This window comes from Ambystoma mexicanum, chromosome 11 (genome assembly GCF_040938575.1).
Source record: "Ambystoma mexicanum isolate Mex_15411 chromosome 11, UKY_AmexF1_1, whole genome shotgun sequence".
NCBI classification, from domain to species: domain Eukaryota; kingdom Metazoa; phylum Chordata; class Amphibia; order Caudata; family Ambystomatidae; genus Ambystoma; species Ambystoma mexicanum.
This window is the reverse complement of record NC_090934.1, coordinates 899,458,148-899,478,985: the sequence shown is the minus strand read 5'-3', so window position 1 is coordinate 899,478,985 and position 20,838 is coordinate 899,458,148. Positions and strand designations below refer to the sequence as shown.

Sequence of the window (20,838 nt, the reverse complement as noted above, 5' to 3'; positions counted from 1 at the left end):
CTCTCCGGAGACTCGCTGCCACCACCGCCATCAACTTGGTGAAAACTCTCAGGCGGAGATCAGCCCGAATGGCAGAGTTCGAAATTGATAATGAGAACCCAGCAACTGCTAACCTCAGGTACTTTCTGTGCTTGAGATGGATTGGCACATGAAAGTAAGCATCCTGAAAGTCCAATGATACCAACCAGTCTTGGAGTTGGAGAGCCTGAAGAATCTGAGAAAGGGTAACCATCTTGAACTTGTCCTTCCTGAGGAACTTGTTCAAGTTTCTTAAGTCCAAGATTGGTCTCACTTCTCCGTCCTTTTTGGGGATCAGAAAGTATGGGGAATACAACCCTTATTCCTCTCCGCTACAGGTACATGTTCTATTGCACCTTTTTCTAGCAGGGTCAAAATGTCCCGCACAAGGAGCGGATCCAGAATTTTGAAAGAGTTGTTCCCCGGTGGATGATCATGCAGGCTTTTTTGAAAAGGAAGGCAGTAACCTTGGGCCACAGTTTCCAGTGCCCTAGCATCTGAAGTAATGCCCCACCATTCGTTCAAATGCTGAGTAAGTCTGCCTCCCACCAGGGTCTTGTGAGTCAAGGCCTCAGAGTGGTTTAGGGGCGACTGAAGCAGCGGCTGAAGGTAGGGCTGCCGCTGCTTATACTGACTTTGCACCTCTCCCTCGTCCCCCACGAGGGTATCTTCTCTGACCTCTTTGACCTGCTTGTTCTCTTCCTCTTCCACATGAGGAATAGAACCAAAAGGACTTAGCCTTTCCAGGAGGATCAGCCCGAATAGGGTTGTTGAGGCTGTCTAATGGCAGCACTAAGGGATATAGCTGCCACCTATGGGGTCTGGAGCTTTTCCAAACTTTCATCCGCCTTGCTGCCAAACAGCCTCGAGCCGTCAAAGGGCATGTTGTGTAGTCTGGCTTGCACATCTGGTGCAAACCCGGACTTCCGCAACCACTCAAATCTGTGTAACAATGTGCCATCCGCCATGGATGTGGTCTGCAGTATCCAAACTTGACTGGAGACTTTCACCCATTGCCTGCTTACCATCCTTGATGATTGCCAGGAAGCCGTCTCTTCTCCTTCTGGGATGTGGTCACCTGCCATAGCAACAAAGTCCCACAGGGTAAACGTAAATCTAGATAATGTGCAAGTCACATTTGTAGACTTCAATGCCATACTACCCGCAGTGAAAACTTTTCTCACACCCAGGCATCCACTCTCTTATCATCCCTGTAAGTAGGGATGGATGGGTAAGCTGACTGCTTGGTAGATATAGCAGCCTGAACCACCAAGCCTTCTGGTGTGGGATGCTTAGTGAGATACTCCGGGTCACTGCTGGATGGTCTGTACTTCCTCACAAAGTTTTTATTTTCTGCACCCGCAGTTTCTGGTGTCTCCCAATTGGCAGAGACCCCTTCCTGTAATGTCACCTGAAAGCACAAAATTGGATCTTTCTGAGGACCCTCGTACAAGATGTCTGTCATGTCATCCTGCTCAAAAGATGGAGTAGCCCTACTCCATCCTAAACATTCAATAACCTTTCCCCTAAGTTTTCTGTATGATGAGTCAGCATGCTCAGTTGGGTCTGGTTCGCCAACTCTATCTCTGGCGAGGTATCCAAACCACTGGCTGACTGAAGGTTATTGTATAAATATCTCAGACTGGACTCGTCATATATTAGTTCCCATAGCACATTAGGGGTACCAAACTGTAGTCCAAAAGGTGGTGTATTGTAATCAGAACGAGGTTCCTCCTCATATATGGCAGACAAAGATGTAAAATAGCCCTTTTTTTACTTAAAGGTTTGTAAACCTTTTCCCGTACCACTACAGGCTTCGACAATGTCGAAGTAGTCGCCATAGTCGTCGACGATGGTCTAGAAATCGGTAAAGATTTAGACTTCAGTTTCAGAGTCGAGGGCTTTGACGCTGCTGGAGTCGGCGAAGGCGTCGAAGTTGTCGACTTCTTGTGCTTCTTCAATGGAACCATAGATATGCTAGGTTACTGACTCGTCGAAGCCCTCGATGATTTTTCATCGGATCGAGAACTTTCTCAATGCAAAACCGGCTTCAAGCTCGGTTTTGAAGATTTCGTTTTCGACTTCACTTTGTCATCCTTCTGCGGAGCGACTGGGGCATGGCTTTTCTGCTTGACCTTCTAGGGGGTCGAGGCCGCATTCTCGAAGATTCAAAGCATTTCACTACACAAGGTGTCTCTTTTAGCAGGGGAATCCGATTTCGTAGGACACTTGATTACCGCCGTTGAGGAATCACTGCAATGTTGAAGGTGACCTATGACCCTCTTCTTGGCCTTCTTCGAAGAAGACGAAGAATGGCGTGATCGACTTCTCGATCAAGACTGTTTTGATTTTTTGCCTTGGGAAGAATCCCTCGACTCATCAGTCTTTTTTTAACACTTCGAAGGTGACTTCGAAGGTAACCTCCCACCGCCAATTTACCTTTACAATCCCTGAGAGCCTTCTCGGTCATCGCCTGACAAGAGTCACAGTTGGAGGTACGGTGTCCGGAACCCAGACACCACAGACATACATGGTGGGGGTCGGTAATTGACATCTTCGGCCCGCAGTCTTGGCACTTCTTAAAGCCAGACTTGGCCGTCGATGAAGATTTTCGTTTTTAAATCACTATTTTCACTAAAGCATCTTGCAATTCTCTCAAAGCGTTAGCTCGGAAAAACGGAACTGAAGCCAACGGGCGCTGCGTGTGCTACTTATATGGATAATGACATCAAACGGAGGCCCTCGGGGGACATCGACTCGACGACACTGCACAGAGCGCCCTCTGTCGAAGAAATAAATCCAAAGCAGCTGAAGCTGGAGATAATTATCATAAAATGAGGAATACGTGGGAGGACACAACCCATTAGAAGAGGGCCTTTATAACCCTAGTAGTAGCTGCATGGCTCACGATTGCTCAACACTGCAAACAAAGCCAGAGTCTGACAAGCCAGGATTGGTTGCAGAAAGTGTGGAGTTTCGTGTCAATGGAATGGGCAACCTACAACATTCAGGGCGATAGAGACTCCTTTAAGCAGGACTGGGAAACTGTTTTGAAGTACATTCAGAGTGACTATATGTTACAATGGTGCCCACATAAGATAAGGATTTTGGACTTTTTCTGAAGCTGTGTGTTGATTTGTGGTAAAAAGGAAGCAGTGCATAGTTCTGGTGGGAGGGGGATTAAGACATTTTGATTTAGTTGTATCTGTTTAGAAAATGATAAAAATAAAGATTAAAATAAAAAAAAAACCTGTAGATAGAACACAGAATATGCAAGATAATAAGATGCAGCACTCTGGGTAATGAGACAGGGGGACAAAAAGGCAATAAACACCTTCATATTCAAATGATATGTTCTTGAATTGCAATAAGAGATTAATGTGACCTAGCCAATCTCTAGGGGCCAAAATGGACCAGAGGGTAGATATCAGTCAATAATACATTTTCTATGTATTGGTGGATTTAACAACGGCGAACCAGGCTTCTTGGTGCTGTTTGGCGGTTTGATGCAGTTCAAAAAGCGACAGTCGCATAGGTCCAACTGCAATCAGATGTAAAAGCTGCATCAAACGGAAGAAGACTGGTTGAAAATGTTACTCAAGTGCTTCGGATCATGAAGGAGGTTTGGTGTGGTAGTCGAGGTTCAATGGTGGACGGGCCTGATGACGGCATGCACAGGTGAGTCAGTTCGATGCAGGGGCTTGAATGACACAGTTCGGGAAGAACACCAGGGTCAGTTTAGTCAGTGAACCATTAGGCAAAGAAGAAGCTGGAGATCTGAACAGCGATTCAAACTGTGCAAATGCAGCAGTACTTCTGAGGCAATGATGCACTTTCAGATGACGCAGTGCAGCGGTGAACACAAGCAAACTTGTGGGACAAAGATTTGAAGATCAGTGAGTACCAAAGGCAGCTCCGGAGGGTCCTAGTGGTTCGGGCTGTGAAGACACAAGATCTGGCGAGTGGAACTGGAGGCAGTGACCAATGGATCCCAAGTGAACACAGTGACCGTGACTCATTGCAGAGAGATATGAAGCAATGTAAACAGGAGCCTTGTCTGGCAGACAAGTTAAATAATTTATAGAGTGCCATCAAGTGTGTGGACAACAGGATTGATGCATGACAATTGAGAAGGGACGCATTGCAACATACATTTGAACAACTCTGTGAGCATCACAATGAGGCCGATCACAGAGTGTGAGCTACAGATACTTAAGAAAACAGACATGACTCACAGATTGCAATGTTGAAGAACGAACTTGCTACAGTCAAGGCTAAGAATGATGAATTGTAATCTAGGTCACTGAGCAACAATTTATGCATTATAGGCATGTCCGAAACTCACTTACATGGTCTTTTGGAGACTTTCTTACTAAAAATGCTAGCTGAAATAAGAGGAAGTCCAGTCTTTTCGCAGAGAGTGCACAGGTCAATGGGCCCCAGACCTGCCCCAAGACAACATCCCAGACCAATTGTAGTGCACATTTTTAAATACAGGGGCTGTGACCTGCTTCTGAAGGGAGCAAGGGAGGTGACAGAAATCCAGCCCAAAGGAGCGGCAGTGCCCAAGACATTCATTGACGTCAAGAAATCCCTGTGACAATGCAATGACCAATATCAGATGCTGTTCCCAGCAAAGCTCGAAATTATACACCAAAACAAATCTCACTTTTTTGATGCGCCCTCTGATGCCCAAGAGTATATCGATCAAAACCTTAATGTGTGTTAATATGCACAGAGCATAGAACATGCCTTGTTTTAATCCAGCAACAAGCCAGAATACATATCTACCTAATGTTATATCTTTGAATAGCCCCAGATGTACTTGCTTCGACCTGTTTGCGAGCTGAACTATACATCTCCCCTAAACGTATAAGCTACTTGGGGATTTGTTGACCTCTTGGAGGGATGTATCCACCATTAAGTTGGGATAACAGTCGGGGGGGGGGGGGGGGCTGTGTTCTTTTGCATATGTAACAAAGTCAGTAGAGTCGAATTTGATTAAACCAGTTGCGTGTCTAGATGATATGCAAACTCCAGGAGTCGTATCATTATATTGAGGATGACATGGCAGAGCTAACGTATGTCGTGGAATGTCAGAGGGCTACAAACCTGATCAAAACATGCAAAGTGCTGTCATATGCAAGGAGGCACAAACTGTATTATTCCTAAACCCATTTATTATCAGAACATCATACAGTGATAGCCCATGAATGCGGTCCTGGGAAATGGTACGCCTCTTATACCAGGGTCGCACAGGGTGCTTTGATGTTAATTCATAAGAATGAATTATTTACAGTGATAACGCATATTTCTGGTCCACGGCAGTCTATACGGAAAACCTATTACCTTTGTGAATATATATTACCCATATCACAATACCCCCAATTTTGTTTAGTCCGTGTGGGAGCAATGTGCGCCATACTTTGATCGAAACATACACATTGGGGAAGACTTAAACACAGTGGCCCTCATTACGACCCTGGCGGATTTTTTCCGCCATCGACGGACTTTTCCGCCATGGCGTAAAGTCCGTTTACGCCATGGCGGATGGCGGACTTACCGCCCCATTCCGAGGTTGGCGGGGCGGTAAGTCCCCATTGACCCATTTACCCTTCCCCATTCCCATTTCGGCCCCATAGGGCTCAATGGGAGTGGGGAAGGCGTTAATTACGCCACCGTACATTACGGTGGCGTAATTAACACCAAGGTCCCATAGCGCCATGGATTTTTACGCCCGCAAAAAGCGGGCGTAAAAGTGACCATGGCGCTTTGGGAACTCGTAGTTGGCGGTAAGGGGTCGGCGCAGCTAACGCTGGCGTAAACCCCTTACCGCCAGGGTCCTAATGAGGGCCAGTGTTGGATGATGCATTTGATATATCCTCTGTAAAATGTAGAATCCCCCCTAATGCTTCTATGAGGATCCTCGAGCTGATGTCCTTTTTCACTTTGTAGAATGTTTGCAGATGCACACATGACAGGGAAAGGCAGTACACCAATTACCTTAATATCTCCACAGGCATTGATGATTGACTGGCTTCCCCACAACTTTACAAGGCAAAGGTGGATAGTGGTGCTCTGTTGAGAACACTGTCAGATCTCTCCCTAATCATGATGAGCTTTCAGAGCATGAAGTTACATTTAGTTCTGGGGCACGGGATGCAAGGACATATGGGGAGTCCGATAGACCAGGTAGATTACTAGCCAGGCTCCTTATGTTAGAACGTGGGAATACTCTGATAAGTACCTTGAGACACCAGGATGGGAACATGTTACACGACTCTAACACAAATGACTGCCTTAGGGAATTCTATACCTCTACAGTGGAAGTGTTGTCAGATGAGATTAAGCCATTTCTAGACTACCTGGCCATGGGCATAGAGGATGGCTGGGGTTATCCCATAACCATAGAGGAGATTAGGGACACCATGAATGAGCTGGCAGTGATCAAGGCTCCTGGACCACATGGCCTAAGCGTATCATTTTATAGATATCCTAGCACCCAAATTGCAGCAGCTTTACCAAGCCTCACTTGAGTTATGATGGTTCCTTGATACGCTATGGGAAGCCAACATAATAGCATTGTCAAAACTGGGGAAAGACAGCAGGAGTGCAGTTCTTATAGAACTATCCATGATCAAAGTCAATTATAAGATATTGGCCAAACTACTGACGTGCAGGCTATTGCTGCTCATGCCCGATATTGTATTCCCAGATCAGTCAGAAATCGCTCCTGAAAGGACAACACATCTCAACCTTCGCAGACCGTTCACAATTGTGCACCATATATCTCCAGTCCTACCTGCGGTGACACTCCTACTAGTCACACAAATTATTTTGATTCATTAGAATGAAATTACTTACTTCTCGTTCTCCAAAAGGTAGGAATGGGACAAAGGTTCTTAGACATGTGGGCCTCATTACGACCCTTGCGGTCCCGTAATGAAGGGTGCCGGTACGGGACCGGCAGCCTTCATAACGGGAGCGCTGATTACGAGGTTCCCTTTGCGGGACTCGGAACAGACATCTGGTAAAACCAAACGTCCTTTTCGGGTCCCGCGAGGGGAAGAGGGAGGTAATAATGGGCCATTTGTAATGTGCCCGTTATTACCTCCCTCCCCATTCCCATTGAGCCCTATGGGGTCTCAAATAGGAATGGGGAATGGTTCCTTCAAGGAGGAATTACCGGGTCCTCCAATGTTGGAATGACCCGGTTATTCCTCATTGAAGGAACCCGGTAATGGAGCCCGGTTTGGAGGCAGCCATGGTGCTTGTAGCACCATGGCTACCTCCAAACTTGTAATGAGGCCCATGGTATTGCTACGATTTGAGATCTCTTGGCTAGAGTCCTTTCGTCTCCCTTACGAATGTCAAGAGGGACCAGTCAGGGATGTCCAATGTTGCCTCTGATATTTGCGATCGCAATTGAGCCTCTAGCCTGTGCTTTGAGGGACAGGCACAAAAATAGCGGTTTGACCATATACGGTATACATACTTTGGTATCATTATATGAAGACAGCCTCTTATTGTCTGTAAAAAACCTGCTGTAAACCTGTACCCTTTGCTTACAGGGGTTGAACCCTTTTAGCAAAACTTGGGGCCTTAAAATCAACCTTACCAAATCTGAGGTCTTTCCAGCCACGGACTGTAACCCTGATAAATTTCAATGAATGTGGTCCCCTGAAACAGTGTGGTATCTAGGGATACAACTATCCACGTCACGAGATCGTTTAGTAATACTCGATCGCATGGTAATGTTGGATCAAATGGAGCTAAAGGTTAAAAGATCGTCCACTCTCCTGTTATCGACGTTGGGGAAAAATAAAATTATCCATATGGTAGTGCCCAAATGGCTAGACTTATTTATGAACATACAGTCTGATTACCTGCATCCTTCTTTAGGAAACTCTGTCAATTATGCAAAACACAGATTTGAAGTCCAACGCAGTCCAAGGTAACACGATACATCCTAATGCAGCTACTGGATAAAGGGGGCCTAGGAATTTGTGACTTGGAATAACATTAATTAGTAGCACAGACATCACATGCATGTTACTGGTTCATGACAAATGTGGTCCCACCACATGTTAATCTAGAATAAGTATTGCAATATCTTAACAGTTTGACTAGCCCCATAATAGAGGTTCCCAGTGGGTTTATTGATTATATATACATAGGGCCTCATTACGGCCCTGGCGCTTCCGTAATGAAGGGTGCTGGTACGGGACCGGCACCGTTCATTACGGGATGCCTTATTACGAGGTCCCCTAGCGGGACCCGCACAGAACGTCTGGTCAGGCCAGAAGTCCTTTGCGGGTCCTGCAAGGGGACCAAGGAGCTAATAACGGGCCCGTTATTAACGGGCCCGTTATTAGCTCCGTCCCCATTCCCAATGAGCCCTATAGGGGCTCAAATGGGAATGGGGATTGGTTTTGTGAATGAGGAATTATCGGGTCCTCCAAGGTTGGAATGACCCGGTAATTCCTCATTCACAGGACCCGGAGCTGGAACCCGGTATGGAGGCCACCATGCCCTTATTAATGAGGCCCATAGTCAACATTACAGTCTCGGCTTGTTGGAAGATGCATAGATATCTTGACATCGGGAGATATACTTCCTTGAAAATATTTCTGCACAACATCAAAGGTTGGCCCATAAGATATGACACTACATTGCTGGGGTGAGAACGAAATGAAGATATCTTCCCTAGGCACTCTTTCCTGTCATTTGGACAACTGAAATAGCCGGGGGCCACGAGCAGCATGTATATTCTGTGGTATGAAAGCTTCCAGGCCTCTTTAAAGAAGCTGATCAATGGATTGTTCATACTGTTAAAGGACACAGCCAGAATCCCATCAAAGAATTCCTGTATGTCTCCAGGGTCAAGCGTGATCTCTAGGTCGCTAGACCTCATGTGCGCCAGTGTGCTAATTATACCCACGTTGTTAGGGATACACATATTTTAGAATGTGTGAAGGCATGGGAAAGTTGTCATGGTGTATTCCATTTCCTGCTCACAAGCAGACGGTGGGCTCGGCGGAAATGCTATGAAGTGTGTGTGGCAATGACAGATTGGAGAGTCTTATATCTTAGCCAATCTGCTCACCCAACCCCAGGGCCTGACACCCCTCATGAAAAGTCCATTACGCTGACGTGTTGACATGCTGAGTCCTGACAAGGGAGTAGTTTGTGGTCGAGCCCATAGGACAGCAATGTTCTGATACTGATCCAGGCTGGCGCCTTGTGAGTGGGTGAGCCCAGTGAAGGCCTCATCTTGTGCCACTGGATAAATATCAGACCTTGGATCGGGTGTGTCTTGATCTGGGGAGCCAGTTTGGTCGGTGGGATGGCTAAGACCTCTAGCGGGGAGTACCGAGCCAATAAAGAGAGCTCTATCGTCCTCCAGCTTGAAGCTTTGTCTTGATTGAGCCATTGTTTAGCCCAGCACACATGTGCTGCCTGATAATAACCCTTCCACAATGGGAGAGCCAGCCCACCATCAGTTGTCGAGGCATGTGATATTTTCAGTTGCAGTCTTGCCTTCTTCCTCCGCCAGATACATTTGGAGATGGATCTAAGGTCTTGAACATTAGGGGGTAGGTCCTGTAGGGATTACTGTGGCCAGGTATATCAACTTCAGCAGGGAGTTCATTTTAACAGTGTTTACTCGACCCATAAGTGAGAGAGCTAGGGAGTCCCACCTTTGCAGGTCTCGTTGAATTTTGTCAGGAATCCGGGGGTAATTCAGCTTCAGTATTTCACTAAATGTTGCACTAATGTTCATCCCTAGGTATTTGATGTGGCGTAACTGAAACCTAAAAGGGTAAATATACCCGGATTCCACAGGAAGTTGACTCTCAGTGGAAGGACCTCCGATTTAGCCCAATTAATTTTGTACCCTGCCATCGGACCAAATTCCTGCAGGAGCCGCCGCATCTGTGGGAGTGATGTATTGCATTTACTGACATCCAGGAGTAAGGCATCAGTGTATAAAGAAAAACTGTGTACTCCACCTCCCCTTGAGATACTCACCCACCCCGGGTCATGATGAAGCTTGGCTGCTAAGGGGTCAATGGTTAGTGAGTTTAGGGGGGGTACAGGGGGCACCCCTGGCTCATTCCTGTGTGTAGGCAGAAGGGCTACGAAGTGGTGCCATTCATGCTCAAGGCAGCTTTGGAGTCAGTATCTAATAACTTGACCAGCTTGACAAACGAAAGAGTGGCTAACCGAATATATCCAAGACCATAAACATAAAGTGCCACTGGACCTTATTGAATGCCTTTTAGGCATCTAAGGTGAGGACCACATCCTCAGGTTGTGCCTCTCCTGCCACAATATGAAGTAGTCTTTGCACATTGTTGGATGAATGTCTGTTACGAAGGAAGTCTGTTTGGTCCCTGTGGATCAAGAGCAGGAGGAGCCCCTCTATTCACTGCGCCAGGCCTTTTGCCAGGATGTTTGTGTTAGAGTTGATCAAGGAGATGGGTCGATAGGAGCTAAGTGCTCCGGGTCTCACCCCTTCATGTGGAATATTACTATGTTAGCAGCCAGCATTGACTGTGGTAGCCTGCCTCATTCAGCGGCCTTGGAAAATACTGCTTCAAGTATTGGTGCTATTTTATCGGTGAGCACCTTACAGAGGTCAAAAGGCAGCCCATCCAGACCAGACGCCTTGCCCCCTGCGAGTGATTGGATGGCCCTAATTATCTCTAACACTGTGATCGGGGTATCAAGGTTAGGAGTCTGCGACGCGCGGAGCATGGGCAGCGTAATAGAAGCAAGAAAGCTGCACATTTGCTGCACCCTCTGTGCTACAGGCTTAGCATACAGTGCACTATAATCCCCCTATTGGCCATCATATGAAGCAGCCTATCACCCTAACGAAAGAATGTCTGCATCCAACTCGTGAAAGACTTTTGGTTGCAAAGGATACTTGTCTTAATTCGGCCCAAAGTTTAAGAAGGCCAGTATATGGCTCGGATTCATGTGTGTGCTTATGATGTTTATCCAGTGCTAGGATGTCGGTCCCAAGTTGCGTCTTCCGGTTTCCCCAGGTTTTTAATTGGGATACATTGGCCACGCATGTATGCTTCAAAGGCATCCCAACACTCGTGCGCATCATAGCCCTGCAACAGGTTAGTCTGCCAAAAGATCTCCATGCCGCCTTCCATGTGAATGAGAAAGTCCGGGTATCATAAGGCTCTCAGATTCATCCTCCAGCATTGTACTCTATGCAGTACATTAGTCAACATCATTTGCAGAATTACAGGTGCCTGAACCGACAAGGTGGTGAGTAAAATGGCACATTTCTGAACTAGGTGAGTGGCGTTAGAGGGCAGAAGCCAGTAGTCTATTCTGGAATAGCTGTGATATTTATTGGAAAAAAAGGTAAAGTCCCTCTGCCCCTGATGTTGAAGCCACCAGACTTCCCGAAGCCTAAGGTCTTCCATAAGGTCATGTTTGTGCTCTGCTGGTCCAATAGTGGGTGAAGAGCAAGATTTAGCTCTCCCCCCTTCACCGTCAGATTTCCCATGTAGCGTGCACACTCAGTGAAGGCATGTGTGAAAAACTTTGGGGTGTCTAATGTGGGAGCGTAGAGATTGAGAAGGTTGAGAGGTTGTTGTTGGATCCAGCTTACATGATAACATATTGCCCCTCTTTATCTGACCAGCGTGTTAATAACCTGGAAGGGAATGCGCTTATTAATCAGTATAGAGACCCCTCTTTTGCCCTAGCAGAGGGAGTGCCTCGTAAAACAGAGACACAGCCGTGACCTAATTTCACAGACTGTGCAGTACTGAGGTGCGTCTCCTGTAGGAAAATGATGTCATCCTGGAGATCTTGCATGTGGTTAAGCATTCACCTTCATTTGGGGTGGCCCAGACCCTGTATATTCAGCGTCACAAGTGAAAGTGAAGCCATTTCAGTCTAACCATGGGATCACAGACATAGTGGCCCATGAGACCAACCCTTGTACCACCAACTCCACCCTGCAGCAAATTGTCTACACAGGGCGATAATTTGGCTAACAAACTCAGTACTCCTAGGATTAGGTTGCACCTACTTTTAGCCCAGACAGATTGGGGATTGTTTAATTTATACGTCTAGACCTCAGAGAAGCTCCCATGAGTGACCTGAGGTGAACTATGAGAAGTGCACTTCACGTGCACTTCAGGGGTACATTAATCCAGCAGCCAGTTTTTCAAATCCCCTGGTTCATACCGAACCATACTGTTCTTTGCTCCCTACCCTCTATTTTCCACCCACGTAGCCTCTGGATGTATATGGCACAATTCAACTTTTTGGATTCTTTTGCATTTCCAATTTCTAGGTTTTGGTTTTTAAGATGTTTCATTCAATTTGTGAAAATTGTATATTTTACTCTCTAGATATCATTTACCAAAGAAAACAATGGTGATAGCCTGAAAAACAAAACCGTGATGACTAATTTGGCAACCATGTGCTTCTTTCCACATTATACATCTTTCAACCAGATAAGTACTGACCTACAAACATTATGACTCACCTACAGGTCTGGTTCATCAGAGGCATTAGGCCGTGGGAAATCTAATGAATTCCCCATGCAGAAGCTCGCTACTGCTTTAATCTATGTAAAGCACATTTATGTGTGCAGAATTCATTCAAATGTTCTCATGTGTTGTCGCTGCTGCATTCATGGATCAAAATTCAGTATGTTCAGATCTGCGATTTTTCCCAGAGAGATTTTATATGGCTGAATTATGCTCCTTCGTTGCAGAATACAGCTGCCCTACCGAAGTTCGTGGATTGAGATCAAAAGTAAGAACAATTATGTGAAAGTGGTGGCTACGCTTGGCTTCACCCTGACCTGGAACTTGGAGGACAACATTCATGTAAGAAATCGTCTATCCAGGTGGACATGCAAAAAAAGCCAAAATGTTCTGTGCAACCTCTTCAAAATTTGGAAACAGCTTAAAAATGTAATGGGAATTAGCAGATGCTGGTAGTTTTTACAATGTCAAATATTTTGGCTAAAACTATGGGACTATTTTAAAACATCCACGTGGCTGATTTAATTATTTCCCAATCTTTTTGAAAGGATCTCTTTGCCAACAGATTAAAGGAATAAACAGTTTGAAAATGTCCTTATTTCACATTACTGCAACAGGGTTGTCAATTGCCAGACATTCCTCACAGAATAAAAAAGCTTTGCACAGCTCTGTAATATTTCTAGACCTTCTTCAGGCCCCCACAAAATATCTGCACAAGCATTACTTCCACAACCTAGGCTATCCAGCCACAGCATGGGGTTGTGGTCCCATACACAGTTTAGCAGGCTCATGGCCTCCGTTTACTTTTTATTTTTAATACTTTGGACACTCAAACCCTCGAGTTTACCCATGCAAGATTGTCACTATGCAACAGTAGGGAGCAATTAAATAGTTGTACCATCATACATGCCTGATAAGTTTGAAACATGTTTACATCGGTCCAATAATATTTTCAGCCTATAAGTAATTTGCTTATCCACTTCCTCATGTTCAGTTTTGGCTATTAGGTGCTGCTTAAGAGCCACCTATAAGCCAAAACTATTGCATTGGAGTACACATAGGAGGAAGAGGACATGTTAGGTGGGACACATATCTTGTGGGTGTTGTTTGGGTAGTCACCTACCCATCAACCGCCCATGACGATGCTAAACTATATGGTAATTCCCACCCATACCGGCCCCTCCACGACCAAATCACACCCTCCTGGGATCTCTTTGCGCTAGCTCTGTCAAACATTAACATCACTCTTTGGCATGACATCTTTATTTCTAAGCATTCTTCTAGGAGGTAGTGGCTTCATTGCAGTGGTGAAATCATTTCTCATACAATAAATATGTCTTAGCCAAGTGTGCCTTCAGCTACCTGATTTACATCTGTTCCTTGCACTGAAGGTCTGTTAAAAAAAAAAAGGTTTTGGCTTGTGTATCGGTATTAGGCCTTTCACAGGCACAGGTACTTATATCAAATACCCAGGCAATCATGCTGGTTTTTAGCTGTTCCCATCTTATGGCCAGCTACTACCAAGTTGGCAGTGCCGGGCAAATGCCTATTCCATGCCTACCAAAAAGTAAAAACGGTTAACTTATTGTGTTTGTGGCCAGTGGCCAGATCCTTGGAGGCATGGCCACTTGCCACACACACTGTAGTGATGTATGTGTAGTAATTATAGGTACTGTAGGGACAGTAGACAGTATTTTTAATATGGTGGAATTATATAATTGAAGTGTATATGGTATTTACTATTGCAGTACAATTAAGGATACTGCTTATGGGGTCTGTATTTGTTTCTTTGTGAAGAAAAAAAAGGATAATACTGGCTATGGTTAATTAGTTGAGTATAGTAATACAGCTGGAATCTCTGGTTCTTCTTCTGTGAAATAAACAGTATAATTTGTTAAACAAGATAGTTTGACACCTTTAATTGCATCCAAGTGTACATATAGATTTACTTTGTTGACCCTCATAAATAGTACATTCTATGTGCTATGTTTGGTACAACATTAGTGTGTGATGCACTGTTGTTGTATTAACATGAAATAACCACTGGGTCATTGGGAGAAAAAAATCTATAGTGGATTAAAAAAAAACGACTGTATTTACATACAGTTTTTGGCATTTACATAGTTTTCAAAACTATACATTTTACATAATACATGTGTGTGGTAGCATGGGTACATTATGTGAGTGAAAGTGTGATAGAATGTTTGTTTGAAGTGTGCTGTAATTAAGGGTATGTTTAGATTAGTTAGATACTGGTTGGCGTATTCTGACTATATTGGACTTTACAAGACAATTTATAGCAAAAATAACTGTGATGGCTTATTTTAAGTGTAATACAATGAAAGGTATTTTTAAAGTAGTTAGATACCCCTTTGACATAGTCTAACTGTCTTGGATTTAAAAATGACTATTGTAGTTTTATGGATGTAGTTAGATACCTATTGGTATATTCTAACTGTTTATTGCACTATAATTTAGTGAGTGCATGTGGGCTGAAGGTATATTAAGTAGGCATTTGTTAGATTTGCTGGTAGCCTATGTTTTGGAGTTACAGAAGTGTCGTTACATTCAAATCAACCACTTATTTTTTTTGGCACATGCAGTATAATTGCCTGAGGTGGTTGTGGTACCAGTGTGGTAGATTATGCCTACTGTTGTAAAGGTTTTCTGGCCAAGAGATACTTGGCCGTGTATAAAGATAGTCAGGTTACAGTTATTGTTGGTACCATCTGTATTGTACCTTAGAAGCATTTGTATGATATACTGGCCATGTGAGTATATTTGGTGGTGAAATGGCACAGATTCATAATTTGGCATGGTTACATACACAAATCATTCATTAGGGATGTGCTCTTGTGAAACATGGTTGCAGAGAGTGCATGCATGTTTCCACGTGTATGAAATCTGGAAGATTTCATTCATAGGGAAGTTTTTTGTTTCTAGTACTTGTAGTAAGTACATTAGGAATTTGTGTGGATCCACCTGTGTGTTTATGGTGAATTGTACCACTCCTGTACAGTAGTCCAATTCTTGCCTTATATCTGAGACACTGTAAGTGCTGTCAAGATTATTTGTGGCATTACGATGAAGGACATGCATTTGCAAACACAACTGGTCCAAGCCGTTTAAGTAAATGTTGTGAACAATTGGTAACAATTGGAAAAGAAGATTGATTGCTACATTTGAATAGCAATTTACTCCAGTTGTGTTGTTGAATTCAAATGGACCAGAGAGTTGTGCCGCTCTATCCTTTGATGGCTCTGCAGATGTTTTTTGAGAAGAGACTCTTTGGGCTTGATTCATGGAATTAATTGCACCGAAAAAGGGGGACTTCTAGTGCGTGCACGCGCAAGCGCCCATTTTCGATTCATCGAACACAATGCTTGGGGCTTACCAGAGACTGTTAGGAATCCGTGCAGGTCCAACACATCACTGCAACACTACAAACGCCTTGCGCGAGACTACTAGCGAAGTGGCGTACCATCTTGTCCAGTCACCTAAAAAGGGGTCGGAACAAATGGAATGAGAAAAAACAAGTGAAAATGTGGACGTATCGAGGGAAATACCACAGTAAAATCGCCCATATGCGTGCTAACAACCTGTATTCATGGAATTGACCAGGGCTCTCCGGCGTACAGAAAAGGATGCGCAAATCCGGAAACACATCCGCCATGCGAAAGCTGGCTTAAGCGTCACCGCGCACTACAACAAATGCATAAAAATGCAGTGCGAACAACCAACACGCGTATACAGTTACAATGAATGTACCATTTCTCGGAGCATTGATCGTGGGACACTGCAGGAGGAGGAGGATGGCCAGGGCCCACATTTTTCTACCCACGAACAAACTTTTTGAGATTCCTGATCACCAGGTCCATGCCAGGTATAGGTTTCCACCTCATATCAAATTAGACCTGGTCACAGAGTGGGAAGATGACCTTACATCACCCACCCTGTGTTCCCAAGCACTGAGCCCCTTGGAAAAGGTGCTCAATGTACTGCATTTTTTGGCCATTTCAGAGTACAACTACCATAGTTGGGGGCATTTCACAGCCCACGCAGTCACGCTGCCTACACCAGGTGTTGGCAATAATGAGTGTACGCCTCTCAGTACCACTGGAACATCTACATGCCCAGAACACCAGCAGAAAGGCAGGCCATGGTCCAGGACTTTTACCGGGTGGCACACTTCCCAAAAGTGCTTGGTGCAATTGAATACACCCATGTGGCTCTACGTCCACCTACGGCCACAGAGCACATCTATCGCAATCACAAGCACTGGCATTCCATCAACGTGCAGGTTGTATGTGATACCAAGGGAATCATTACTTCTGTATATGCAAACTATCCAGGGTCCACCCATGATAGTTTCATATTCAGAATGTCACCCCTACACAGTGCCCTGGAAGCTGGTAGACATGGCAACACATGGCTCATTGGTGAGTATAAATGCCCCTTCACATGCATGCATGTCACACACAAATGCACACCACTGACAAACATTTTCACCTCTACAGGGGACAGTGCCTACCCTCTGAGCACCTACATGATGACGCCAATATGGACCCCTGCCACACCACCCCACCCCAGGTAAGATACAACGCTTTCCATATTGCAACTCGGGCCATCGTGGAGCGCACATTTCGAGTGCTCAAGTCACGCTTCCACTCCCTTGACCACGCTGGTGGTGAGCTACTATATGCACCACAAGTAGTGTGCAGGATCATTGTGGCAGCATGTGTCCTGCACAATATTGCAACACAGCGTGGCGTACTGGTGGACTTGGTGGTGCCCCCACATCCCCAACCACTTGCAGGTCGCCTGCACATGGTAGGGGAAAAGGCATGTGGCGAGGCTGCCCGTACCCAGCTTGTGGCTACATTTCTCACCTAAAATCCAACCCCTGAAGAGTCCACACAACCCTGGCACAATCCAGATGCCATTCAATGATGACAAAGGGACAATCATCTGTGCCCACCAAATCACCCTGAGAATTGATTTTTGAAAGTGCTACATTGTGTGCACCCCTTAGAACTTAAAACTAATTCAATCTGATGTATGCAAAAGGAACACATAGAAGAGGGAGTATGCCACTAACACCATGTCAAAGTACACATCTAATTGCTGGTGTGTCACATAAACCCTCCCACACGTCATGTAAAATGTTTGCCACACCATGCCATGACATGCAATGTGAAACAAGATACATAAATGGCCAACACATAACACTACTGTCACAAAGCGCTCAGCGATGCATGGAACAAGTTTAGCAATAACACACGCTCATACATTTCCGTAGTAATGTTGACAGGAACAGTAATTGCCTTATACAACATACCATAAACACTGGACCTAACAGTGAATGTGTCTGACAGTGACTCATCATATTTCCACAAGTGCCCCAATGTGTCGTAACTTGTACAGGTCACCCAGGTAGGTTTTGTTTGGCTCTGCAAATTTAAGGTGGGCAGGTAAGTGCATATAGCAGGAAGTCAAACAAGAATGGAGATAGGCAAGGTAATGCATAACGATGGAACGGGAACAACGGATGGATCTCAATGTTCAACCAAAAAGGGATGGGAACCATGCACTGGATAAACAATGAGGAATCCCACTATGGGTGTATACAAAGGTTGGACTCGAGACTGCCCACAAATAAAAGGGAAGCATAATGCCTCTGTGTAAGTTACTTTTACAGGCACTCCTCCTTGCAAGCCCATGAAAGGGGAAGCAGGAGTGGCTTCTGTGTCTGGACCCTAAGGCACAAACAAGGAGTGCACTAACACAAGACAAGCCGGTATGGGTCCAGGCAGAACCCACAGCGGATGCCCTCGGAGGGAATAGAATGCAACACACTGTTTACATAAATTCACAGTAGACCACAGGTAAGACAAGGGAAGGGAAGGTGCAGAGATTGCCTCCTGGGAACCCCAGCAGCCTAACTTTCAACAAACCAATAACAGATGCACAAGTGAGGACAAGAACAGCAACTAAAATAACTAGCGTAAAATAGGCAGTAAAGTCAGCAAGGTTCAGAAGGGGAAAAACAAGTAAATAAAAATCATAAATGTCCATGGGGGGTAAGGAGGGCCCAGGAGGGTGGAGGGGTAGGGTGCACGTCAACACCGACATGTGTGGATGATGAGAACAAAAATACCCCTCCATGGGTTCATGGGCCACACGGCTATCATGGATTGGGAGGGCTGTCGCCACCTTCCTGTGTAGCATCTGAAGGTGGTAGTGGTAAGGGACGTTCACCACATATAGCCATGGCCTGGTCCTACGTGGCAGTGTCCAGGTGGGACTGAGATGAATGCATCTGCAACATGAAGCCTCGGAGGTCCGCATTCAACACCTCACAGGATGCACGGAGTTCCTCTGAAATGGTACAAGTCAACAGTTGCATCTACTGTTGATACTGCGTACTGTGGGCTGCCTCTAGTGCTTCCAGTGTAGCTCTGAGGGACAGAAACTCTTGCCTCAGGGCTTCCCTGTGGGCCCGACCCTCTGCAAGCACAGATGCCTGCAGAGACCTCAGTTCCGCCCGTCGGCTTCTGTTGCTGGCCTCCATGTGCAGCCTGTGGGAGCGGCATGTGGACCGCAATGCCTGCAGCTGGTGTTCTACCTTTGTTGCTGGTGGGATCCTGGAATTGGCCATCCTATCCAGGGCCTGAGCCAACATCTAATAGGAAGCACCCTGTTGTTGTGCAACAGTATACATGGACTGCTCCCACACTGCATCGCCAGCCGCAACAGGCCACCAGGTGTGCGGGCCCCACACCTGCCTGACACAAGGGAGCATGGCCCTTGATGTGATGCCACTGTCTGTGGCTGCAGGACTGCATCCCTACCCTGCTCAGCTGTTCCAGGACCAGTAACCATTACTCTGGAGTGTGACCCAACAGCCGAAACCACCATAGACGGACGTGATGACACTGACTGGTCCTGTGAGGGGACATGACCCCTGCAGATGCTTGGGCTACAACAGCACCAACACCTGATGCACTCACCTGTGACAGCATAGAGGAATTCGCAAATTTATTTCACCGCCAGAGCTACTGGTTTCCTCAGAGGTCGACTCATACTGAGTCAGGCCCGGATGGTCTGTAGCACCAGTGAATTTTCATGGGCTGCCACAACATATCCTCCACTGTTGCTGTCAGATGCGGGCTCACCCTCCCAATTCTCCTCACCTGATTCTTCGGAGGATGTTGAAGTGGGAATCTTGACCTGGGTCTTGCGACTTAATTGCTTCTTCCTTGCCTATTTCTCCTTAGGCTTGTGCTCCTTCCGGTCGTGTAAATAGGGTCTGGCTCCCCCGGAGGCCACCTTGGCAGAGATAAGACCCTGCCCTCGGGGACCCCGGGGAGCCAGCCCCGAAATCAGGTAAAAAGCCAAAAGGCAGAAAAAACCCTGGATAAGCGGTGAAGACTTGTAGTCCAGGAAGGATGATTGAATGAGGAACTGGATCAGGAACTGCCAAAGGCAAGTCTCTTTACTGCGTACTCAGTGCAGGAGTAATGGATCTCGAACCAGGAAATGAAGGTAAGTAAACAGAACTCCAACGGGAAGGGGTGGCTGAATGTAATAGCAATAAAAAGGAAAAAACTAAAGAATATAAAGAGCGATAGAGGATAGAACGAAGGACAGTCTAGATAGGAACAGGAATCCGCCTTGTTAAGAAGTAACCGGTGAAGGAATGGATAGTAAAGTGTGACCGAAACTGGGAAAGGCGTAAGACGCCAGGAGGAAAGCGGTGATTCGGGAAAAATCACGTAAAATACCCTGAAGAAAGATACAAAAGAAGGGGTAGTCACGGGCTATAGACAGCCGAAAGTAGGAAGGAAGGTGCAGAGTGATGCGAAAGGAATTGCAATACTCCGTTCAAGCTATTGACGGCGGCGGTAAAATGCCGAGAGAAACCGAAAGTAAAGGGAGAACGCGAGAACGTGTAAACGGAAAGTAAACAAGTAGGCTGTAGTAGCGAGGGAAGGAAAGATGCAGGGGAAACAGTAATGGACGTTACAAAGGAAGGCTGTTATACAAAGCTAACAGAAGGTAGGCACGGGAGTTCACGGAGCGAAGTACAAAGGTAATAAACTCAGATACAACGCACCGAGTAATGGGCGGAGTCTACCTTTATACGTGACTCCGCCATCTTGAGTGAGGACTAGAGCGAGTCCTAATGCTTCCACCCTCTCCACAGCGTCCATCCACATTTCCTGACAGTTGCTCTGTGGCAGCTAAGGATCCTGTTCCTCCTCAACCTCCTCCGCTGCATCCAGTGCCT

The 20,838-nt window shown here is 45.8% G+C and overlaps 1 protein-coding gene across 1 annotated transcript in view; it reads left to right on the top strand.

Moving 5' to 3' along the window:
* LOC138503896 (mucin-2-like) overlaps positions 1-20,838 on the top strand; it is a 577,632-nt gene that overhangs the window by 170,464 nt on the left and 386,330 nt on the right. Inside the window, exon 4 of the mRNA XM_069623967.1 lies at positions 12,776-12,890. Coding sequence (XP_069480068.1) covers positions 12,776-12,890 — 115 coding nt within the window. The remainder of the gene's footprint in view (positions 1-12,775; positions 12,891-20,838) is intronic.